At 40.2% G+C, this 26,047-nt stretch overlaps 1 protein-coding gene across 1 annotated transcript in view; it reads left to right on the forward strand.

Moving 5' to 3' along the window:
* The first annotated feature begins 1,624 nt into the window (after nucleotides 1-1,624).
* Nucleotides 1,625-26,047, forward strand: part of fscn1a (fascin actin-bundling protein 1a) — a 45,747-nt gene continuing 21,324 nt past the window's right edge. The window contains exons 1-2 of the mRNA XM_043711264.2: nucleotides 1,625-2,610; nucleotides 15,260-15,416. Of these exons, the coding sequence (XP_043567199.2) occupies nucleotides 1,791-2,610; nucleotides 15,260-15,416 (977 nt within the window). The 5' untranslated portion in view covers nucleotides 1,625-1,790. The remainder of the gene's footprint in view (nucleotides 2,611-15,259; nucleotides 15,417-26,047) is intronic.

Below are 26,047 nucleotides of genomic sequence, written 5' to 3' on the forward strand. Positions count from 1 at the left end.
TACATTGCTGAAGGCAGGGTCAACAGTGCTGGAGTGATGACATTCGGGTTATGGAAGAATTGGAAATGTGCGATGATCTTGGATAATTGTGGGGCTGCAAGAAATTATAGTGATATGAAGAGGTGACAGGTGTGGATGGATTTGAACACAATTTCACTTTGTTAAAATTGAGGCAAAGCTCAACTGGGAATCAATACAAGTCAGGGACTGTAAAGGGGGATGGGTGAACTAGGATACTGACTTGGTGCAAAAGGATTACAGGAACTTTCAAATATAACATGGGTATAACAAGTATAATATCTGTGAAGAGGAGAAGGTGAGGACTACAGACGCTGGGGAGATCAGAGTCAAAAATTGTGATGAAGGGCTTATGCCTGAAACATCGATTCTCCTGCTCCTCAGATGCTGCCTGACCGTCTGTGTTTTTCCAGCACCACACTTTTCGACCGTAACATCTATGAACAGAAAAGAGTTAACCCTTACTGAGGAAGGGTCACTGGACCTGAAATGTTAACTCTGATTTTTTTCACTGATCCTGCTGAGCTTTTCCAGCAATTTCCATTTTTGAATCAGATTTACAGCATCTGCAGTTCTTTTAGCTTTGATTTAGTTTTAAAATGTTAGGATTAAATCCAATAATAGCTTACATTCATTTGCAGATAGTTAAGTCTACACTTCATCAAGTACAATGAATCACCTACTAAAATGTAGTAATCTTACAGGTACAGGTTTAACATTGCTCACGGTGCTGGTCACTCTGGTTACCTGCCTCTGTAAATGTCTGACTGACCTTGGAAAACGAATATGCAATATCCACAGGTATGCAAGATCTTCACTCACACGTATCACAGGATGTCTGCTGAGCATTGATAAAAACTTTCATCTTTAAGCTTCTCTAAATACTATTTTTTATGGTTGAGTTCCTTAATAGTGGTAACCTAATAAAACGAAAACAGGCACTTCTGTTTGATGACTGTGGAGTCAATGCACTGGCCCTCAAGATAGGGTCGATTGAAACCAAAATACTTTCACTCGTTTTGGAATTTCAAACTAGGAAGCATAGTCAGAAGATTAGATGCAGTCCTTTTGGTAATGAAATTGGGAAATGTCTCTGCAAGGAAAGAATGGTGGAAATTTGCAACTGTCTTCTGCTAACAATGATTGATACGAGATTAACTATTTTTTTAAAATCTGAGATTATAGATTTTTGTTAACACAAATGGAGCAAAGGGAATGGGTACATAAAGATGGGTGGCAGGTCAGGTATGATCTAATGGAGTGACAAAACACATTTGAGGAGCTAAATGGCCAACTTCTGGTTCAATTGTTATGTTCATTCTTATGGGTTTATTTGGAGAGAAAAAACTGTGAAATTACGGCCAATTGTCTTTTATCAACTGGTCGCACAGACTAAGAACTGTCAAGTTGGTGTGGGGTTTTTTTTGGGGGGGGGTCTATAATCAGGGTGAAAGCATCAAGTGGAGTAACAACAAAATGCAGGGCAGTGTCAGTGATTGAGAAGAAGCCTCAGGGTCGGGATTTTGGTGGAAGGCGGTTCTAGGCGCCTGACGTCAGGCACGGTATAAATGATACCGCGGTCGCCAGCGCTCCAGCCTTTACTGGAGGGAGGCTGAGCTCAAATTTACTCGGGGAACGGGGGGCTTTTCATTTCAAACAAAGAGGTGGAACATAGCCCGTGCAACAAAAACTACATTCACCAGAAAAAAAAACACCCGGTTTTAAAGCAAAAAAAAACTTAGATTGAGATAGTGTTCACAAAAGAGCCAACCATGCCAGCTAACGACCCCAGCCACAGTCTGCAAATCCAGTTTGGGCTCATCAACTGCGGCAAGAAATACCTAACGGCTGAAGCCTTTGGCTTCAAGATCAACGCCTCGGCCACCTCCATGAAGAAGAAGCAGATCTGGACGCTGGAGCAGAACGGCGAGGACTCCAACGTGGTGTTCCTGAGGAGCCACCTCGGGCGGTACCTGGCCGCCGATAAGGATGGCAACGTGTGCTGTGAGAGTGAGCAGCCAGCCGCCGACTGCAGGTTCCTCATTGTCGCCCACGACGACGGCCGCTGGTCGCTGCAGTCCGAGCCCCACAAGCGCTACTTCGGCGGCACCGAGGACCGCCTGACGTGCTTCGCCCAGACCATCTCGGTGGCCGAGAAGTGGAGTGTCCACATCGCCATGCACCCGCAGGCCAACCTCTTCAGCGTGACCCGCAAGCGGTACGCGCACCTGAGCGACAAAGACGAGCTGGCCATTGACCGGGACACCCCGTGGGGAGTGGACTCCCTCATCACCCTGGTCTTCCAGGATCAGAAGTACAGCCTCCAGAGCAGCGACAACCGCTTCCTCCGCAACGACGGCCAACTGGTGGAGAAACCCGACCGGGGCACCGGCTACACCCTGGAGTTCAGGTCGGGCAAGGTGGCCTTCCGAGACTGTGAGGGCAGGTACCTGGCTCCCTCCGGCCCCACTGGCACCATGAAAGCTGGCAAAAGCACCAAAGCGGGCAAGGATGAGCTGTTTGTCTTGGAACAAAGCTACCCACAGGTGGTCCTGAAGGCAGCCAACAGCAGGAACGTTTCCATCCGGCAAGGTAAGGGTTAATGCCGGCACACATTTTGGTTTATTCTCTTGACTTAAACCATTTTCCATCTCTCCCCTTGATCTACTCCAATACTAGCCACCCCCGTTGCAAATTTAGGAGCAGCTACAAAACTTGCTTGGGGCGGGGGGGGGGGGAATCTACATTGTATTTATAAATAAGACCTGATTACCTTAAGAATTCCATTGACTTCATTCCCTCAATTTCGTCTGCTAGGGAACTAATATCAGGCTTGGAAGATTTTCTCCAATATGGCTCCTATTTTCAGTCCAATCCATTGTTTTCCTGTAGGGTTTTTTCCTTTTGGAAGGCGTGACCCTTGATGAATACTTCACATATCCATCAACCCTTTCCAATCTCTCTTGGTAACGGTATTTAATTACTTTGGGCGGTGTGTCAAAGGTTAACTAGCTCAACCAAGTCCCATTCTGTGGTCTTCCATTTGCAAACCCTTTTGATTAAAACGAGACCATGTATTAAATGTGGGTAACAGTATAACCGGCTGGAACGGGAGAGCCATGAGTCCAACAGATTTTCCAGATCGTACGTGATGGAAACACGCGGGATATTTCTTTATGGACCGAAAACGCGCAAAGGCTTTTTAAAAAAAAAATCACTCCCTCATTGTCTGCAATAACGGTCTTCCATAGCGGTGCTCAATTGCTTTGCTCGTTCATTACATGAATGGTATAATGATTCCTTTGTGCAGTGAACAATCCAAACATTTCCTTACAATACTCTGCCAGCAAGACTGGTCACCCCTCTCCCAGCCAACACTTCGAAGGTGAGGAGTGCAATTGGTTCGTGTAATAAAGAGTTTGTGTCCGGTCAAACCAAGGACCCACATCCATGACTAAGCTGGGGCTAAATACATTTATAAATAAAAACATCCGCATGCAATTTAATCTTAATTCATCTGCTCTTGAGGCAGTTTTTTTTGTAAAAATGGGTTTAGAAATGGATAGCGGATATCTCACCTAGCACTGTTGTATTTTGCGATTAGCTGAAATTTCCCTTCCTCATCTCTTGAGGAGGCGCTAAATAACAATTTAGTTTCAGACACAACAAAGGAAATGTGCTGTGGTTACTGAGAGCGTTTTCAACGCTCAACAAAATAGGGTTCCAGAGAGATGCGATTTATAGGCAATACAGAGAAATAACTCCCTTTTTTTAAAAAGGAAGCAGCCGTTATGGTATGAAATATAAGCATTTAAAATCCTTTAGCCCCGCAAAAAGGCTTCAGAGTGATCTCACCCGTGACTGAAGAACAAAACCAGATGTGCTATTTGAGCTCTTAAAGGGGAGACCTTTTCAAAAAGCCTAGGGTCTGCCGACAGAAATATACTTCAGGCGCCTCGACTACTAAGTCCGGTCAGAACCTTACGTGCAACATTTCACCACAGCATCCAGACTGCGTTGAACTAAAATTGACCAAAGTGTAGCAATTGTACTCGGCTTTATTTTTTAGTTAATATTATTTTCTTAGTGTGAAATCATTGAGCATCAAGTTCCTTGATCTCATGGAGTTTACCACTTCTAAGTTTTCTTAATGAATTATGCACTATTTAAGATCTTGTGAGCATCAGGTATTGTAGTGATTTATTGAAAGGTGTACAAGCAGTAAGTTAAAATATCACTTGTGTTGTATTTGCACTAATAACAAAAACAGTGGACATAGTTTTTTTGAGCCTCAAATAAAAATTAAGACAGCATATTTGGTTCCTTGCAATTGTGTGATCTTCCTTGCTCTGGTTTGATCTGCATAAACTGCATTTAACTGGTACCTTTTTAAGATAGTAAAATGGTACTGTGGAGTTTGCCACTGTCGATTTGGGCGGCACGGTGGCTCAGTGGTTAGCCTCACAGCGCCTGAGACCCGGGTTCAATTCCCGCCTCAGGCGACTGACTGTGGAGTTTGCGCGTTCTCCCGTGTCTGCGTGGGTGTGCTCCGGTTTCCTCCCACAGTCCAAAGATGTGCAGGTCAGGTGAATTGGCCATGCTAAATTGCCCGTAGTGTTAGGTAAGGGGTAAATGTAGGGGTATGGGTGGGTTACGCTTCGGCGGGGCGGTGTGGACTTGTTGGGCCGAAGGGCCTGTTTCCACACTGTAATCTAATCTAATCATGCGTCATTTATCGGATAGAACCAATCTATCAACGTAATATCCTCAAGCTTGGACTGACTTCAGCACCTTTATTTTAGGCAAAAAAAGTTCCATAAACATAAATTAGTTCAGAAGATTTGTATGGTCCTTATTTTCGTCACTTTTTAAAACAAAACACATTGAGTTTTTTTTTACATCCGTAAAGAAGCCCGAAACTGCTTTCACGCTCCTGGTCACAGCTGCCGTTAGTCGATGGTAATAATCTCCTCCCTTCACTTGGTTTTTCAAAAAAACCTTTGTTAGGGAAAGGGAATAAAAACTGCACAGTCCAAGCATGTCAGTATTTTTAAAGGAAAATGTTTCCGGTCAGTGCCCAAGCAGCAACATAAAGTGAAGCCAGTTAGCTGGAATGGAGCCCAAAATACTCACTCGCTGCACGTGGGGAATTGGCTTCTGACCAGTTTGAAGTGGTCAGCCTACAAAACAGATTTGCCTTTTGTTTTCAAGGACAACACCTCTTATTCTGAAGAAGGGTCACCGGACCTGAAAAATTAATCTGATTTCTCACCATAATGCAGCCAGACTTAAGCTTTTCCAACAATTTATGTTTTTGTTTGATTTCCAGCATCCCTGATTTTTTTTTATTAAACCTCTGGGGTGGGTACTGTCCAGTGGATGTCTGCACCTCTCAAATGTTCTGCTTGTTAACTGACCCTTTTCTACGAGCTTAATTACAGAAGATTGCTTTCATCAGGAATACAAGTAGCTTATCATTTGTATCCTCCAATCTTTTGGAGTTATAGTTAGGAAAATTATGAACTACTGATGCACAGCATTCTCTGCTGCATTCTGTAACTTGATGACTGTGTGCCATTACAATGTGCACTGCACAATCTACAGGATATACTGCAGCAAACTGCCAAGTCATTTTTGACGGGTCTTCACAAACTTGAGCTCTGTTAGATACAAAGGATTAGTACAGTGTACACTGGAATGTCATGTCTCTGTGAGGCACACCCCAATCTGACGAGCATTTATTGCTGCCTCAAAGTCCTGGGCCTCTGTATTCAGCAGCCCTGTAGGAACATCTTCGCCCGGTGGACTGAGGCCAAAAGGCAACCTACACTCCCCTTGTCAAGAAGAACTAAGGGTGGGCAATAAATGCTGGCTTTGATAGCCATGTGCATATTCCAGTGATTGAATTAAAAATGAATTTTTAAAAATGCTGCTTGTGACTTAGCTAGCCCACAGATGGATAGATGATGGTGGCAGTGTTCTGAGATGCTGTTTGGTGATTCTACTGGTGCAAATGTGGATGTCTGGCAGGGACAAGGTGGAATGTGGCTTATAGTATTTTTTTTCTGTAGCTGAAAAAAACTGCCAGTACCATTTAAGTGCCTCAACAGTGACTTGAATGAGGTTCTGCCAAGAAATTGGTCCTGGTGGTATCAGATGGTACTAAAGGAGATGGTTTTTGTTGGGATGAGAAGCATTTCAAAATTGAAGTGCGAAAATATTTTGCTATTTTATAGGTAGTGGGAGCATTATTTAACTCTTAGTCTGAACTAATAGCTAAAAGATTCAACACGGATTCGACTGCAGCTTGTTGCAGTTGGGCATTTGGAACATGAGGTAGCAGATGATGCTCGGAGGATGATGTAGTCTGTGGCCAGTGACCAGCAACTGAGGCCTACCTTGTTGAACTTGGAGGATCACACTTGTTCCTTCCATGGGAGAACTGTCAATTTTTAATGGTTTTAATAAAGAATCTACTCTCTGACTGGACGCCACTGCACATGAGCAGAGTGTTAATCACAAGTGCAGCCATGCATCCATTAGGATTACTATGTGGCCAGGGGTGTAGTGTGCAAGGGAGGTAGTGGGGAAAGAAAGATGCGACATGATGCCTCTACAATCTTGCATTGTGTTTTTACTGAAACTTTCTAAGAAATGTTTTTGACTTTTCTCTGGTTTCCCTTAGTAGAGAAATTTTCCCAAAACTCAAAACTGGTTGTAAGTGGGAATCTTTTTTATTCCGAACACTAGGGAGACAGTAAAAGAAATTTCACAGCACAACCGATCAATGACTTACCGGATGTAAAGCATAGATCTCGAAGACATGGTAAACACTTGTTTCTGTCACTTATTTTCAAAGAGAAAACCTTACTCTTGCTTATATTTTAAGCAACTAGGTTGGCAACAAAGGGATAGAATATAGTTTTTTGGATCCACAAAGCAACTCATAATCACTTTCTGATGTGAATGTTTACTGTCTCCTTTGTTGAAAGGATGAGTGTGTCACTGGCTGGGTCAATGTTTATTGCCAATCCTTAATTTCCCTTAAGGTCGTGGTGAGCTTCTCCTTAAACTGCTGCAGTCCTTGGGGTACAGGGACACGTGCCATGCTGTTGGGAGGGATATTTAGGATTTTGATTATGATATTGAGGGAATGATGAAATAGTACCAAGTGAGGATGGAGTGTGGGTTGGAGGGGAGTTTGCAGCTAATGGTGTTTCTATGCACCTGCTGTTCTTTTAGGTGGTAGATGTCATCAGTTGGAAGGTGCTGTCTTGTTCTCTGCTGTTTGAAATTTTATTGTGCATTAAAGATGTATGAAGTTGCAAAAATTGTTTCAGACCTGTTGTTAGATGCTGAGAAAATCAGGACAATCCAGAGATGACCATTTTTTGATTTGTCTCCTTGCACTTGAAACCTAAGCTCTGACACAACGTGCCAATCAAACTTCAATATTCCTCTACATTTGAACCTTGCAGTTTGTGCTGTTCCAAAATAAACCTTGGGTCTTTGAAAATATCCTGGAAACTAACACTACTTCTTAACCTGTACCAACTCAATGTTAAAATGAACATACTAAACCAACTTGGAGTATACCTAGCGCTGCGTTTGTTTGATTCCCAGCATCTACCATATTCTGCTTTTCTACCAAGCAAATATCACTGGTCTGAAATGTTTTTCTACAACCTCTGATCATTTAAGGGGCCCAGAACTGGACAAGTACACTTCTTGACGTGGCCATACCACATGTGGATGTTAAGAACTGGTATTATATTTATATTCAATTGCCTTGTAATTTCATTGCACTTAGAGAAAGTGAGGATTTTCATTTCATTCCTTTTTTTTTGTGATTGTCTCAGTGCACTGGTTGTGGACCTTCAATGAAAAAAGCAAGACTTGATGCTGGAAATCTGAAACAAAATCGAAAATTTCTGGAGAAGCTCAGCAAGTCCAGCAGCATCTGTGGAGAGAAAGCAGAGTTAAATGTTCAGAGTCCAGTGACTCTGCATTAGAACTGTTAACTAGAAAAAAGTGGTATTGATGCTGAAGCTGAAGTTTGGGATGGAGATGGGGGGAGCGGGGTGAGGGGGAAACAGGAGGAGAGGGAGGGAAGAGGTGAGCACATAGGTAGAGATGGAACTCTGAGAGGGATATGAAAGGGGAAGATAAACGAGATTATGAATAGCAGGCCAGAACTGAAGAGAAGCTGAATAAGTGATCAGTTTTACCCGCCCCACACCTGGTTGCTTTTAGCAGTCACCCATTCCCAGGTGTTCCTCGATCTATTATCATATTATACAAATTGCATTCAACACAGCGAACTCATTCTCTCATGTCACATTACCATTTATTTAGTTTTTCTGAAGAAGGGTCACTATATCTGAAATGTTAACTCTGCTTTCTCTCCACATGCTGCCAGACCTGCTAAGTTTCTCCAACAATGGGTTTGTTTCAGACCTTGAATGTATTGTGATTCACACTAGTCCTTCAGTCCCTGCCTAGTAAATCCATGGTTGGATTTGCTCCAGTGCAAGTCTCTCCTTTGAGCCTGAAGGGAGCATTATTGGTTGCCTCATCACCAATGTACTTCCAAATATCCTTTTCAGCAGTGTCACCAAACTCAGTGAGCAAAGATTGATTTTTAAGAATTGATGCTAGGTGCCCAGTCCTGGAAGGTTTGGTGTGTTAACAATGACCTTTTGTGCTAAATTAACTTCTTTTGTGGTTAGTGATGTATTCCTTCAGTTCCAATTCTTGCTGACACTTTAATGTTCTAGTGCTGTCATGCACATACCCAAGTGATTGTGTGCCATTTGTTTTTAAAGGACGGATAGACGTCTGATTGTATTTATCTTTTTAATTTGCTTGATTTTTGTTAAACCTTTTTCACTGAAAATTTGCTTTTATTGTACTTCCTTGTCATTCAATCACTCAGCCAACTAAAGGCCTATTCATACAAGCATTGAACGTTTTTTGTACATCAAAGCCTAGTTGAATATCATCTGCAAGTGAACTCTGTCCTGATAGGCAAGCAACGCATTACTACATGGCTGTAGCAGCATAGCCATTGTATTTATATATAATGAAAAATATTCTTATGTTACAATATGAATGGAGTACTTAAGTGACAACTTGCCTGAGGTCATATGGGATACTTTACTGTTCGCTGAAGTGTAGTGCTGGAAATAGAACAGCAGATCAGGCAACATTTGAGGAGCAACAGAGTCAACCTTTCAGGCTTAACCCTTCGTCAGGACTAGGGAGGGGCTCCAGGGATGAGAAATACATAGGGGGAGGGGCGGTGGGGCTGGGGAAAGGTAGTCGGGATGGCGATAGGTGGGCGAAGGTAAGTGGTGATTGTGACAGGTCAGTGGGAAGTGTGGAGCAGATAGTTGGGAAGGAAGATGGACAGGTAGGTTGGTCAAGAGGGTGGTGCCCAAGTCAGAGGATTGGATCTGGGATAGGGAGAGGGGAGATTTGGAAACTGGTTAATTCAGTGTTGAGGCTGTGTGGTCATAGGATCCCGAGGCAGAAGATGAGATATTCCTCCTTTGATTTGTGGCTGCCCTTGTTTAGGCAGTTGGAGGAGTCCCAGAATGGACATGTAATAGGGGGACAGGGAGTTGAAATGGGTGACTACAGGAAGGTGGGGTTGGTTAGTGTATATGGACCAGAGATGTTCCCTGAACTGTTCCATGAGATTGTGCTCTCTGATGTAGAGAAGGCCACATTGAGAGCAATGGATGCAGTAAATGAGGATATCATGTCCCCCATATACTTTACTCTGTGTCCACCTTGGTGAATAATATCCAAGTGTTATTTGCAAATCTGGTGACCTGCTTTTTGACCTTTATTGTCAAGACATCTCATTCTGCTGGTTTGAGGTGGGTTAATATAGGAATTGGGTTGAGTAAGTGTAATGGAGTCTCACTGGCAATAGTGTGGCAAAATTAGGGGAGGTGACAAGAAAACTGGCTGAGCTGAGAAATTCAGGTTTACAGGCATTGGACAGAGGCCCAAACCATGTGTAGACCATGACAACCTTTCATTCTTGCATGTCATGCTCTCTAACTCCTGGATGTAAACTCTCACCCCCTTTGGGGGAAGTAGGTGCAGGGCAGCATTGAATGGAAGAGTTAATCTTGACATTTAAAAGATGAAATGCTGTACAGTAGCATAAGCTTATAACAAGTTATACAATGAAAATAAACTGTCAGTACTGGCTTTGAATTTGAACAATATGCACGATACAAAAAATGTACTGGTTAAAAAGAGCTTTTAAATTGACTCCAAATTAGAACACTCAAGATTTCACATGAGTCCTATTGGTATGTCTGCAATTGTGTATGCTTTTCCCAACTTACTCAGTGCTGGGTAAGAGTTGTTTGATTCATGTTTGAAGAAAAGATGATTCAGGATAAAATAACTTCCATCAATTATGTTTATTGTGTAGGCCCTTTTATCTATTTGACGGGGTTTAGAAATATTCACTACCTCTTGGTGTTGGTCTGCTTTCCTCCTGGATTTTTTTCCTTCCCTGCTGCTCCCTACCCAAACAAAAATCTGGAGGAAACATAGTGGGTATATCAAATCATCAGACAATGAGTAATAACTAGAATAGCCTTGCATTTGCTTCAGTTGTGGAAAACTTGCAAGGCCTTGGTGGAGTTTTTCTCTCTATGCATCATTTCTGTAAAAGATTATGCTACCATGTGATATGTTGGGCAAGGTCACCATGTTTACCACTAACATAAGTATTTGAGTTTATAACAACATCAAATTTCTGATTCCTGTTTTGTTGCATTGCTGAAGAAAAGGTATTTTGTCAAAGCTTTTTGTCTTGCACTCATCAGGATAATGTTGTGGTGTTGTCGCCATAGTCTTACCAGATAATAGGGGCTGCTCTCTCATTAGAGAAGTGACTGGTGGTGATTTAACTTGAGGGCCACCAGATGTGAGGTGAGGGAAGAGGTTGAGAGTCCTTCACGGTAACCTCGAACCAGTGATGGGAATTGAACCCACGCTGTTGGCATCACACTGCTGTGTAAATCGACAATCCAGCCAACTGAGGTAAACTGACTCCCATCAGGACAATGTGCAAGAGTACCAATAAAAGAAGAAAACCAACACTAAAACTGTATTAGAGACTGCAATCACTCAAATCTGCATTTTTCTCCTTCATTGGTATTTTGTGAATTGTTCTGAAGAGTGCTAGGCACAATGTTTCTTTTATTACCAATATCAAGTTCTGTACTTCCAAACAACTTTTCCATTGTCATGAATTCTGGGATTAGACTATTGGAATATTGTAGAATGAGATGTACAATTGGAGCAGAAAGGTGATCAGCAAAACAAAAGATTCCATGTTAATTTGATACAAAGGATTCCCATAAAGATTAAGGGAATAATGTTGGGTATTAAATTCTCATTCCTCCTCTGATTAAAAATCACCTGTTTAATTAGGGTTACCTAAATGCCTGAAACCAGTCGATAATACAACCACAGAGAGGTTCTCCATGCTTCCTGTCCTGCAATGATGTTGGGACAAATTATATGCCTAATTTAAATGGCTGATAATCCTCCCAGAAGATGCTGGAGAAACCCAGCAGGTCTGGCAGCATCTGTGGAGAGAAGTTCTGAAGATTCCTACAGGACTAAACGTTAACTGCTTCACCACAGATTCTGCCAGACCTGAGTTTCTTCAGCATTTTTGTTTGTTGAATATCTTAGTAGGAAAGTAGTATGTTGTATATCTTGGGTAGTTCAATGGTTAGTACTGCTGCCTCACAGCTCCAGGGATCTGTTTGATTCCAGCCTCTGGCAACTGTCTGTCTGTCTGTGAAGTTTGCACTGGATGTTCTGGTTTCCTCTCTGTACAAGGATGTGTAATTTAGGGTGGATTGATCATGTTAAGTATCCCTGTGATGTTTACATTAGGTGGGTTAGCCATGGTAAGTGCTGCATTATGGGGATAGGTTGGGGGCTGGGTTGATTGTGATCCTCTTCAGAGTTGGTGTGGAATTGATGGGCCAAATGGTTTCTTTCTGCACTTTGAGTAGTCTATGATTCTGTGATTTTAATTTTTAAAATTGTCGTCTTAAAAATTTCAGTAGTTAAGTAGACCGGATGATGTACTTTTGAATCTCTCAACTGAGTTTATAGACAAGTGTTTATTGAGCTAGTATCAGCCAAAGCAGTTGTGTTCAGGTTGTGTAGCAAGTCTGTCTCTGGGCTCTCTGAAGATAGATAGAATTGCAGCATTGCTACTAGGGCATGTATAGGATCAGTGAAGGCAATCGAGTTCGGTCATGTGGTTTCTGGCATCCATCTAAAACCCATCTTGAATAAGATGCTTGAGGCCTTGACCTTTGAATGACAACTTTTGAGATGCAACTGAACAAATGGAAAGGAAACTAAATAATTTAACAGGATTAGCTCAGTTATAGCTTCCATTTTGCAATTCTACGCCATGATTCTTAACTGTCTGTCTCACTATATACAGTTTCTTGGTTGCAGTTTCCCAAAATAAGTTGTCTGTTTTTAAACACGATCTCCAATTCTCATTGTATTTGATTGCAAAGGGACTTGCACAGCTGCTTCCTCTTTGGACTGCTTCAGCATACTGGGATGAGTGGAAGTCTTTTGATTGATTTTTAACATGTTTGTTAAATTACAGTTACTATTTTAAAATCTTCCAGACTTTGGGAGGTATGGGTGGGACTAGGAAACACTTTGAAGCTGCCCTTGTTGACACACTCGGTTTTGAAAAAAACTATGAAAAGGTTTTGAAAGTTCCCTTGAACATGAGAGAGCTACCCATTGCTTTACAACTCACATAAAGACAGAACTATGAAACTGCTTTCCATTTAGGATTCTTCTTAAAAATTGCCAGAGCTACACAAATATCCTCCCGTGCACCACCCATCTGCCTTAAGAGGACTTTAAGTTGGCTGTCGACTTGAAGAAGATTCCACTTCACTGGCATGGTCTGTAATCTGATCTGTGGCTGGTGTGGAATGTTATTCAATAAAACAAATTCAAAGGAAACTACTGTTCAGTTCTCCCTGGTCTCCAGTTAACTGGATGAATCTGTCTTTGTATAGTCTGCTGGTTTAGAATCATGTAGTAACTGTCCCCTTCCCTCTTGATAACTACCTACATCTCTTCCATCTTGGCACTGTGATTAGGGCTGGTGAATTTGCTTCCCAACTGTAACCAGCTTTGAAAAGCGTATGACACTTTACAGCTTAGCACTTCATTTAGCGTATTGCTGGCTAATGTAGTCCTTATTGCTAAAGTAAATTAGAGGAGAAAGTTGAAACTCCAGAAAAATTCATTCTAAGTATCAATCTTTTGTGAAATTAGTCAGAGTTGTAGAGTCATAGAGATGAACAGCATGGAAACAGACTCTTCAGTCCAACCCGTCCATGCTGACCAGATATCCCAACCCAATCTAATTCCACCTGCCAGCACCTGGCCCATATCCCTCCAAACCCTTCCTATTCATATATCCACCCAAATGCCTCTTAAATGTTCCAATTATACCAGCTTCCTCCACTTCCTCTGGCAGCTCATTCCATACATGCACCACCGTCTGTGTGAAAAAGTTGCCCCTTAGGTCTCTTTTATATCTTTCCCCTCTCACCATAATCCTGTGCCCTCTAGTTCTGGACTCCCTCACCCCAGGGAAAAGACTTTGCCTATTTACCCTATCTGTGCCCCTCAGCCTCAGACGCTCCAGGGAAAACAGCCCCAGCCTGTTCAGCACCTCCCTATAGCTTAAATCCTCCAACCCTGGCAATATCCTTAAATCTTTTCTGAACCCTTTCAAGTTTCACAACATCTTTCTAATAGGAAGGAGAACAGAATTGCATGCAATATTCCAACAGTGGTCTAACCAATGTCCTGTACAGCCGCAACATGACCTCCCAACACCTGTACTCAATACTCTGACCAATAAAGGAAAGCATACCAAACGCCGCCTTCACTATCCTATCTACCTGCACCTCCACTTTTAAGGAGCTATGAACCTGCACTCCAAGGTCTCTTTGTTCAGCAACACTCCCTAGGAGCTTACCATTAAGTGTATAAGTCCTGCTAAGATTTGCTTTCCCAAAATGCAGCATTTTGTCTGAATTAAATTCCATCTGCCACTTCGCATCCATTGGCCCATCTGGTCCAGATCCAGTTGTAATCTGAGATAACCCTCTTCGCTGTCCACTACACCTCTAATTTTGGTGTCATCTGCAAACTTACTAACTATACCTCTTATGCTCGCATCCAAATCATTTATGTAAATGACAAAAAGTAGAGGATCCAGCACCGATCCTTGTGGCACTCCACTGGTCACAGGTCTCCAGTCTGAAAAACAACCCTCCACCACCACCCTCTGTCTTCTATCTTTGAGCCACATTAGTTCAAACCTCTAACGTGAGACTGATCAAACATTTTGGTACAGCTGAGTATTGCTGTCTTTTTATACGTCCAAAGCTTAAGTATTTTTTACTCAAATATTAAACAACTGTTTAGGTTTGGTTCCTGTTTGTCCTGAAAGCTCTTGCATCTATGCTTCCTCTTGCAGTCTGTCTCTAGCCTTTTATTGTTTTAAGGCTTGGGGTTAAAAATCAAATTTTCTGGACAAGCATCTCTTCCCTTTTCGCTGACATGAAGGACTGTGGATTCTCCAATTCTTTGCAATAGACATGTCTAGGGTAGTTATGTGTTAGTTGTCTATTATGTTCTTGGGTTGGTATTCAGTTATATCAGTAAATGGACTCTTGATGAGGTACTACCCAAAACCAATAGCTACCCCTTTGTGTTTCCAATGCTGATTTAATCTCTGGTGTTTTTACACTGTACTCACTTCATGTGTGCTCTGCCTGATGGCAGGTCCTTGGATTGTTGTTGATGCTTCATCCTGAGCTGCTTCCTTGATGGCTTTTGTTATTGGTGGCTGGCTTCCAATGTCTGACAGGATGAGGAGGCAGGTCACTTGCTCCGCTTAAGGTGGACAGGGAATTGAAAATATGCTATTGGTGTTATTCTGTAGCACGTGAAAAGCATCTCGCTAACCGCTCCCAACATTAGCACGTTTGAGCAAAGCTACTTCTAATGGTGTCTCGTGTTCCAGCCAGGAAAAAGCAGGAAAAAGAAGTGTGATTTGGCTTGTTTAGCATTCTTTTGTGTTGCTTATGATTCCATCCAGATTTAGAAAAATGATGTATGATTTGTTCCCTGAAAGGTATGGACCTCTCTGCTAATCAAGATGAAGAAAGTGACCAGGAAACTTTTCAGTTAGAAATCAATAAAGAAACCAAGAAGTGTGCTTTCCGAACCTGCACTGGGAAATACTGGACTTTGACTGCCAATGGAGGGGTACAGTCCACTGCTTCCACAAAGTAAGTGTTCTGATCCTAGTTGATAGTAACACTGGCTAAGGACAGGTGTGAAGCCTGGCTTGCTGGGCCAGAAGTATATTTTTTGCATTTGGTTGGTTATTCACTGGCATCGTGAATACGTTCAATGTTAGATGATAAATAACCTAGGCCTGTTAAGGAGAAGAAAAAAATGGCAAAAATATAATACAATTTGGAGGAATCATAACATAAACAGCAAAATGATTCCACTTTTCCTCCCAGCAATATCCTTTACAGTTAATCAACCCAGTTAAAATCATTCATATTTAACTTTAAGACATAATTGACTCCTTTCAATTCTAATGGCCTTGTTGTGACAGTTTGAGAACATCTATGCAAGCACTCATTGCTTGGAGACTTCATAAACTAACATCCCCTCCTGATATAACATTTCTGAACTGAGCCAGGTTGCTTCTGAGTTGAGCTCAAACTGCATATGGTCTCTGATCTGTTTTTCTGTATGTAATAAAAGTTCAACTTAGTAAGCATTTCATCAGGTAAATTCTTGGTTATCTGACCAGGATATTTCATGCAGAATCGGAGAATTCTTTCAATGTGGAAGCAGGCCATTCGGCCAGTCAAATCCACACTGACCCTCCAAAGAGCATTTCACCATCCCCATCCAACCCATTTTCTAACCATATCCCTGTACACTCTGGGCAAGTTAGCATGGCTAATCCACGTAACCTACACATCTTTGGACAGTGGGCGGAAAGCAGAGCAGCCAGAGGAAATCCAGGCAGGTACAAGGCGAATGTGCAAACCCCCACAGTTGCCAGAAAGTGGAATTGAACCTGGCATTGAGGCAGTGAGATGATCACTGAGCCACCATGCCACTCTCAGATTTAACTTAAATCACAGGCTTCCTTGAAAATTGTCTTTATTTCATTATTCCAAATGACTTTCTAACCTCTCTTCAAAAGCAAGTTACCTTCACGTAACTGAAACCAAAAACTTGTTTGCCTTTATTTTAAAATACAAATTTTAACAATAATGTTCTGTACATCTTTTATCACTCATCCTCCAAAGAAAACAATAAGTATCCTGAAGAGGCTTTTTTCATTTTTGTTTCCTATCAGCATTTCTTCTTATCACTATTTCTACTTTACATTGCCAGTAAAAAAAAATACAGCAAACATTTTATTAACTGGCACCTATGAAACCAGGAGTGTTCTGGTTGATCAAGAGGTCCACGTAATATAAAAATACACACTAATAGCTATGTAATGTAGGGAGTATGCACATCACTGTTATACTTTATTTATAAGCATAAATCACTTTTTAAAAAAAAAAATAGTAATGCAACTTTGCCTTAAATAAAACTTAATGTGAGAGAGCCTTCACACTCTCACCCTTAACTGAATACTTGGACATTGTGGAGATCACCATAACACAATAAACATTCCTGATGAAGGGCTTTTGCCCGAAATGTCAATTTTCCTGCTTCTCTGATGCTGCCTGACCTGCTGTCGTTTTCCAGTACCACACTCATAATGCAATAAATGTCTGGTATTAATTTTTGCTGGTTTAGTGTGCTGCAATAAGGTGCCAGTTAAAACAAAGTTTGCTCTATTTACATTAAACATGATTTTCATAACCATAGTCCACAATACTTTGCTGCTTCATATGGGCTCTTGATAACAGGTCTGCTATAATATTAGCCTTTTCTTTCTACATGAATGATTTTAAATTGTGTGGTGTAGCATTAAACTCCACTAAAACAACTGTAGCTCTTTGTCAGAATCTGTGAAATAATCATTAAAGGGATAAAACCCATGGATGTAACAATCCCTGTTGGATTTATAAATTTCAAACCTGTATGGAACATCAGAAGGCTGTGTTTCTCCCTCTACTGTCAAATATTCCTGACAAGCTTTTTGGCTTTGAGGAGAGTAACTGACTTGCTGCTTAATCCCCTGCAACAACACTGACATCATTGTCACCTACTGCTAATTTAAATGGATTCTTATAATGTAATGCTGCTACAACAAGTGCAATTATCAACATAACTTTCAAATTGCCAAAATCACATTCTTCTGTCCATTTGAATTTCTTGCCTTTAAGTTCACCGGGGAACAGTGCCAAAATTCAAAATAAACCTCCAATAAAATCTATTCATGTCAATATATCTCAGAATCTTATCATTTGCCTTGGACACAGACAAATCCAACATTGCCCTTATTTTTGCTTCTCTTGGTACTACTTGGCCTTGTTCCAAAGTGCAGCCTAAATGAGTCATTTTTAGTGGTGATTTCACTTTTTTGCCATATTTATGGCCAAATTATGTTTCTTGTAATCAATCAAGCAGCTCCTTCAAATGGTGCAAAACATTGTTCTTCCGAGGTTTCATTGAATATCACCAACTCTTGATGCAGCCAACACAATTGCACAATTCCTAATTATCTTGTTAATTGTCAGCGGTCAGCGTTTGAAATCTTGATTTTCAATTTTTTAAAATGTTCTGATTATATTTCAATCTCTTTTTTTCATCTCTCAGTATACTTCTGTTCATTATTTCATTAACAGAACATATCTGACATTTTTCTGTTCTCTGAAGAATTCACTACGTAACTCACATTATAAGTTTTATTGAATGTAATTTTTACTGATTTTTTTTTTACCTGAGACCGGTAACAGCAACAAAGTCCTTTTTTTAAAATCTGGTCTAGATTTCATTGTTGAGCACTTTTCAAATGTCCTTTTGCCACCTTACAAGCTTTGTTGATATGTGGGACAGAAATGTAGTTTGAGCTTTGGTTTACAATTTTCCCTTTTAATTTGTAGGGTTCTCTTATCATGCCGATATCAATTCTAAAGAACAGGACTGATTCATGTAGAACAGTAACGAGGGAACTTCCTTTTTAAAAAAAAAAGCAGAGTATTTAGAAACGCCTCATATGATCAAGTAGACCATGAAGGGAACATTCTGCCTTTTAAAAAAAAAGTAGCATTCTTTGAGGAAGTAACAAGCAGGATAGATAAAGGGGAAGCAGTGGATGTAATGTATATGGGCTTTCCAGAGGTGTTTGACACATTGGACTGCTTAATAAGAAAAATGCCCATAGAACAGAGGTGATTCTGAGTCCTTATCCATGAATCACAAAATGCTAGAATCCAACTTCAGTGGGTAATTCGGGAGACAATTGGAATGTTGGCTTTATTTCAAAGGAAATGGAGTATGAAAGTGGGGAAGTTCTGTTAAAATTATAGAAGGCGCTAGTTAGATCACAGCTGGAGTTAAGTGAACAAACTTCATCACCTTTCATAAGGAAGAATATTTGGCTTTGGAGGCATTCCAAAGAAGGTTCATAAGTCTATTACCAAGTATGGGGGTACTGTCCAATGATGAGGTTTAGGAGTCGAGGCCTGTAATTGTTGGAATACAGAAGACTGAGAGGTGATCTTATTGAAACCTATTGGATTCTTGGGGAACTTGACAGAGTAGATGCAGAAAGTTCATTTTCCTTGTGGGAGAGTCTAGGGCCAGAGGGCATAATATCAAAATAAGGAGGCGCACGGAGGAATTTTTTTGATGGCAGTAAATCTGTGGAATTATTTACCACAGAGCTGTTGAGGTTAGGTCATTAAGTCTATTCAAGGTTGAGATAGACAGATTATGAATCAGCAAGGGAATTGAAGGTTATGGGAAAAACAAAGATGAGTGTTCAGAATTATCAGATCTGACATAACCTCATTGAATGGCATAATAACTCAATAGACTAAGTGGCCTGCCTTCTGCTTTGAAGTCTTATGGTCTTTATCCCAAAATAAACTTTAAATCATTGTCGTCAAAGTTTGATGTCATCTTTCCAATGCAACGTGAAATGATGGATGATAAAGTGAAAACGTAAATAGTTTCATTCTTTGGGAACTCTGTTTTCTTTCTTAAAAAAAACTTGGATTAACCTTTTCCAATATTGTGTTTTTTCTGTTATGGTTTTCCCTAAGTTTTCCACTTCAGGAAATCTTGTCAAAAGATTGTTAATTGATAAAATATACTGATCCCAGCTTTTTAATTTTAGGTAGGAGTTCTACATGGATTTTTATGCCCCTGCTGAATGATTCTTTGAATGCTGTCATTGAAATCAAAAGTGCAGGTTTTATTGTTTGGGGTTTCTAGATCACCCGACATACATTATTTTTGACCAATTTCACTACACATTTTGTGTAGGTCTGGACAATAAAAATGCTGTAATATTTTGACCTGTGTTTCCTATTACCTAGTTGTCCTGCCATTGGAATTTCATGAGCCACTCAAATTGTGTTGCAATACTCTGATGGAGTTTGCACCTGATGGCCTGTTGCCCATTCCTCACTGCCTGTTGTCTGAAATGGTCCCCATATCTTCATTAACGCTGTCTGTAATTGGTTCTGATTTTAATTTGAGTAGACTGGTATAATTCTCCCAGTTCAGGATCCATCTATTGTATTTGTAATGTAGACAATGGAATAAACATGTCAAACTCATTTACTTCACCTTCATCCTTTTAGATTCAAATTTTCAAAAGCTGTAAGAACAAAATTTCCAAGTCATCACCTCTTTTTCATTGGACACATTCTCTTCCTGTCTCATTGTGTGCCTGAAACCTAGTCTCAGGTTTCTTCCTGCAGTATCTCTCTCTTTCATTTATACTGTTTGCTCTGCCAGCTTTGGTGAGGTCAGTGTTTTGAAACCAGTCAAGATAAAATAAATTCCTTCTATAGTGATTACTGTACTACTCCCAACTACAATTTCTCCATTTACAAAGTCACTCATTAATCCAACTCTAAAATGATTTTGGAACCTCTGTGCATACCTTCAATTAATATCTCCTTCATCAGTCCCCCAGAAGTCTGACTAACTGTATCATCAGCCAAAATCAGTGACTGACTTGCCCCAGTGTGTCTCAATATTTGTATTGGTTTACCTTGATTGGAAGCATACAGAAATACCTGTTCCATTTTGAAATTAAAATATTAAAGCTTCCAATCGTCTGATTCTCTTCAATGATCATGGAAGTATTTTCTTACATTCTACCTTTTTATTAAATGTCTGTGTGGAGTTTGCACAATTCTTCCTGTGTCTGCATGTGCTTCCTCTGGGTGCTCCGGTTTCTTTTCAGACTCCAAAGATGTGCAGGCTAGGTGGATTAGCCATGGTAAATGTGGGCTTACAAGGATGGGATGGGATTGTCTTTTAGAGGGCTGTTGCAGACTCAGTGGGCCAAGTGGCCTTTATCTGCGCCTTAGGGATTCAATGATGCATCATTGCTCCCTCCCTAGTAGGTTCTAAAGTAACATATTCCACTTGTGTTACTGTTTCAATTTTAATAACCATTTCCTTTCCTTGAGGATTCCTTGGGTGTTCCCACTACAGTCAACCTACTATTTAACTTCCAGCAATTGGATTGGTATACCCTATCTTATTACAATGGAGACACATAATTTTCTTATTGCTTTTAGGTTCTAGCCTTTCTCCTTTTCAATTTGACATCTTTGTTTGCTAGGAGAAACTGAGGACTGCAGATGCTAGAAAGTCAGAGTTGAAAAGTGTGGTGCTGGAAAAGCACATCAGGTCAGGCAGCATCTGAGAAGCAGGAGAGTCAATGATTTGTGCAAAAATCCTGATGAAGGGCTTATGCCCAAAACATGGACTCTCCTGCTTCTCAGATGCTGCCTGACCAGCTGTGCTTTTCCAGGGCCATATCTTTGTTTGCAGCTAAAACCAAAACTGATACTTTTTTCTATCTCCAGATTTTCCTTATCTCTGGAAAATGCAGCATTGTGGGGGCGCGGGTGGGTGTTGGATCAGGGCTAGATTTGCATGAGATGCTCTTTGGAGGGTTGGTGCAGACTCAATGGGCTGAATGACCTTTTACCACACTGTAGGGATTCTGATTCTTTGATTCCCATCTGACCATTTCTCTACATCTACCTTGTCATAGGTATCTGAGAACCATTGCTTCTTGGATTTTTGATAGTTGAATCTCCTCTAAGTAAGTCTTAATGATCACCAAGATACTATTTTGGAATTCTTCCAAAACTGACTTCTGGGATTGAAATCACTAATCCCATACTATTTTATTTTCTTCCAAATTTAACGAATGTTTGATTTGAATTTTTTCATTGTAATTCTTCATTTTAATTTGGAAGCTTCCAGCACAAGCTCAAACATTAAGTATTGCCTTTTTAAAAGCGTAGTCTGCAGATTGACAAGCTACACGTATGCATTCAATGTTGCACTTGTCAAAACACTCTTTGTAACATTCAAGTTCAAACATCTCAGTCCACTTCATCTTTTCAAATAGGTGCCAAATCATTCCGTGTAAATGTAAGCTCTGAACACAGATTTCTAGTTAAATGAAATCCTTCATTGGAATCTGAATCATTTGAGGTACTATCTCCTCTTTCTTTCTTTCTTTTAAGCTTTTCTCCCTGTATTATGTTGTCTTAAGTTCTCTTCCCTTTGAAGATATTTTAGTTTTTGTTCCCATTCCATTCCTTTTTTTCATTCATTTTCCAATTCAAGCTTTCTTATCATCTTTCTCTCACAATTCAAGTATTTCACCCCCCCCCCCCCCCCCCCCCCCATTTCTAATAGAATCTTGGTGACACCTTAATTTCAGGTTTCTTATCTCTTAATTCGAAATGCTGGGTGAGTCATCTCCTTTCATTTCTGCTTTCAATTGATCTGCTAAATCTCTGCATTTAGCTTTAGTCCAAGTTTTCAGAAAAATCCACTCTTTTCTACTCCCAGAAAAGTCTTGGCAACGTTCAAAGCCCTTTTGAAGTGTTTCCTGAACAATATACTTTGCAACAAGAATGATAACTAGAATTTGGGAGTTAAGTTGAGATGAGATCAAATTAGACCTGTTTTCCCTACATTTCAGAAGGCTATGGGGTGATCTGTTCAAAGTCCTCAAGGTATTAATAAGAATTTGGTGATTCTAGAGCTAGGGGAATAGACTGTGAATTCTGGCCAGACTATTTAGAGATTTTAGGGATTGCTTCTACACAAAGGGTGATAGATGTATGGAACAAACATCTTCCACAAACGGAAATAGATGCTGGATCATTTTAATCTGTGATGCGATGAAATTTTTGTCAAGCAAATGCATCTAGGGATATGGACCAAAGGCAGGGATATGGAGTTGGTCCACAGATCTGCCGTGACCACATGGAATAGTGGAACAAGCTCAAGAGGCTGAATGGTCTTCTCCTATTCCTATGTTCCCATAACACTCATTTGATGTCCAAGTACCTCCATTTACTAATTTCTTTAAAGATTCACAGTTCCTTCAAAATTCAATGAATTCTATTCCACCAAAAAATCCCCACTTTGATTCCTGATTCCAGCTGAAGGAGAAACAGTTTAGAGCACATGACTTGATCAATCAAAAGACTAATTTTTGCACTGGGTTGCTTACTGATTAGTCATTGAACATATTCACACATGCCTGTCAGTATTCTTTAACAAAAGAACTAACATCTATTACACAAAATAAAGACCAATTTAGAAAGATCTGAACACAAACAACAAAAAGAAAATCCAGCCTTTCTCCTCACAAGTATTTTTTACAGACAACTAATAGTATTCTCGATTTGGAGATGCTGGTGTTCACACACAATCACACAACACCAGGTTATAGTCCAAATAAACCAGTTGGACTGTAACCTGGTGTTGTGAGATGTACAAAGTTTAAAAATTACACAACACCAGGTTATAGTCCAACAGGTTTAATTGGAAGCACTGCTCCTGATGAAGGAGGAACGCTCCAAAAGCTAGTGCTTCCAATTAAACCTGTTGGACAATGGTGTTCTCATGTCTTAACTTGAGATTTCTTTCTTAACTAACTCTTTCCAGTTTTGTTGGCCTAGAGACTACTTTGCAGTTCAATATCTAGCTTGCTGATATGACACTTCTAAACTTGGTTTGATGCAAGAAGCATTATGCTTATCAGTGGCCCCGAGTGAGGTTGTGTTTTCTGTATCTAATTAAATTTCAACACTATAAGCACTTCATTAATGATCTCTCCAGTCATCTGATCGGGGCCTTTAGCCTAAATCACAAGCTTAGGGCTATTGTGGCACAGTTTGTGTCCCAACCCTTGAGCCAGAAGGCCCAGATGTGTCTCCCAAGGTTTGTAACAACATTTCTGTGAACCCTGTTTAATTGGTTGGGAAAATATCTAATCCACAAGCCTCCTTGAGGAAAAAAAATAGTTCACTGTTTCAAATGACTTTCTTAGAACTGGAATCAAAAACTTATTTGCCTCTACTTTTAAAGTCAACGTTTCAATTTTTTGTCATGAATGCAAATCTACATTGTTAATAGCCCAAGAGCTACATTTTAGCACAAACCTTGCATGCAGTCACCAGCTGTCATTGTTGAATCACATCTAGCAACATTGAGTTGCTTAATGAAAACCGCAAGCATTTGGTAAATTGGCTTCTATAGCTATAGCAATATGAAAGCTGCCTCTTTGACCTTTTTCTTGCAAGATTAAGATGAACATAAACATAACTCCCAAATATTCGAGCCTGGATAGATTGTTTTGATTTGTCCCAAAAAACACTTTGAAAATAATTTTAAAGTATTAATTTGTGTATAATGTGAGAATGCATCACTTGCCAAGCTTTTGTAGCTCTTCTCTAGTTTTGTGACTTTCTGCATTTTAGTCTGTAGTTGAGACCCTTAAGTGAAGTTAGTTTCTATAATATTGAAAATCTCACAACACCAGGTTATAGTCCAACTGGTTTATTTGGACTATAACCTGGTGTGTGATTTTTAACTTTGTACACCCCAGTCCAACACCGGCATCTCCAAATTATAATATTGAAGGAAGAGCATGGAATGACTGAAATCTTCTATAGAGTGATTGTTTAGTATCCCGGTTGATTTTATCAGACAAATCAAATCCCAGAAGGGAATCTGTTGGATAGGTCTTACATTGATTTGTTTTTGCTTTAATGAAGTGGTCTCTTACTGAAATGTAAGCATGGAATACTGCAGACTTTTTTTAACAATAAAACAAGTTTATTAACAATAGCAATTAAGATAGAATAAATGAAACCACTACACAAAGATTTTTAAATACCTTAAAAATACAATCTAATCCCAAAACAGTCTTTCATAAATTGAAAAGGGAGAAAAATGCTTTTGTATAGTACCTAAGATGCACCTCTGGTAGAGCACCTAAAATATAATTTGCATAAAAGTCTCACCAGACGACCTGTAGCAAACGGTTCAGTGGATTTAAGTCCCGTGTGACTTAACTTTACCCTGTAACTGATGGTAGCTTCTTCCTAGACCTATTATAATGAACATAGTACTTGGCTTGAGCTAACACATAACTGTTCATTCTCAAACTATGGGAAAAGATTTGCTAACGCACGATAGGCCCACAAAAGCAAAATTGGCCAAACTGTACCAGAACACCCAGAATTCCCGAGCAGCTCACAAGCCAAGTCAGACAGCACACAGACAAGGGATTAGGCTTTAAACTCCCGTGGACATGACATAGCACCACAAATATCTCAAAGCCCTAAGGGTAGTTTCACAACCCAGCAATACCAAAGCCCCACAAACAGCAGGTCAGACAGAGAGGCACCACAGGACAATCGAAGCACCTCACCACCTCAGAAGAGACATTAACACCTACGTGTGAAGAGGAATGGAACTGTTGTTACTGTCAGAATGTTGGATTGTGTGAAGGAACAGGACATCCATCTGATAACTGTTTTCCAATTAGCATCCTGGTAACTAGATTACTCAATTTCCAGATACATTGTAGTTTCCCATTTCTTAATCAGTGTCATTGTGCAGCATTACAATAAAGCTGGTCTTATCCTCCGCTCTCAGAAAAGAAATTCTGATCTACCTGTACAGACTGTCAGCCTAGTCAATTTCTCTTCCAGCAATATGGCTTGCAATAAACTGTTTTGTCAATTTCACTTTGAGCGGTGTTTTGTGATCTCTGACACTAAGGCAACTTACTTCACTATATATCCTTTCTTTCTCTGGAGTACTAGTCTGCACAGCCATCCTATTCCAAGGACTTCACAGGACAATCCAAAACTGAAATAAAATGTCTCCCTCTGTAAACTATCGGTGTTTCCCTTGAGCATTTTAAAAAAAACATTCCAGAATTTAACAATCCCCGAGGGTCCTTTATTGACCTCGCTGAATGCAAAACAATCTAAGATAAAACAACAAAAAAATCTGTCTCTCCGAGACAGACCGACACACCCAACCCATTCACCTTAAAGCCTGGCCCCTCAAACTGTTGTAAGGGAAATCACCATGGCTAGAGAAATGCTTACCCATCAGTTATTAATTTTAGGTGTGCGCACAGGTTACTAACTCAAACCAGAAACCCAAACCTTTCCTTATATAAAAAAAAATCCACCACATGTCAGAACTCTAATGAATTATGTGCTTCAGTATCTTTTGGAAATGAATAAGACTTTATGGCTTATAAAGATTTTGTTACTATCTATTAAAGTCTTAAGGGAAATTTTAGAAGTTGAACAATAAAAGGATTAAAGCAAAACTAGCTTAAAACTTGCTAATTATGCCACATTATCATAAAACCAGACCTGAACTGGAATACTTGAAATGGCCAAGGTTTTAT

The sequence above is a fragment of the Chiloscyllium plagiosum genome, unplaced genomic scaffold, assembly GCF_037043375.1.
Source record: "Chiloscyllium plagiosum isolate Xiang-an unplaced genomic scaffold, Cpla_swu_hap1 HiC_scaffold_20, whole genome shotgun sequence".
In the NCBI taxonomy this organism is placed as follows: Eukaryota; Metazoa; Chordata; class Chondrichthyes; order Orectolobiformes; family Hemiscylliidae; genus Chiloscyllium; species Chiloscyllium plagiosum.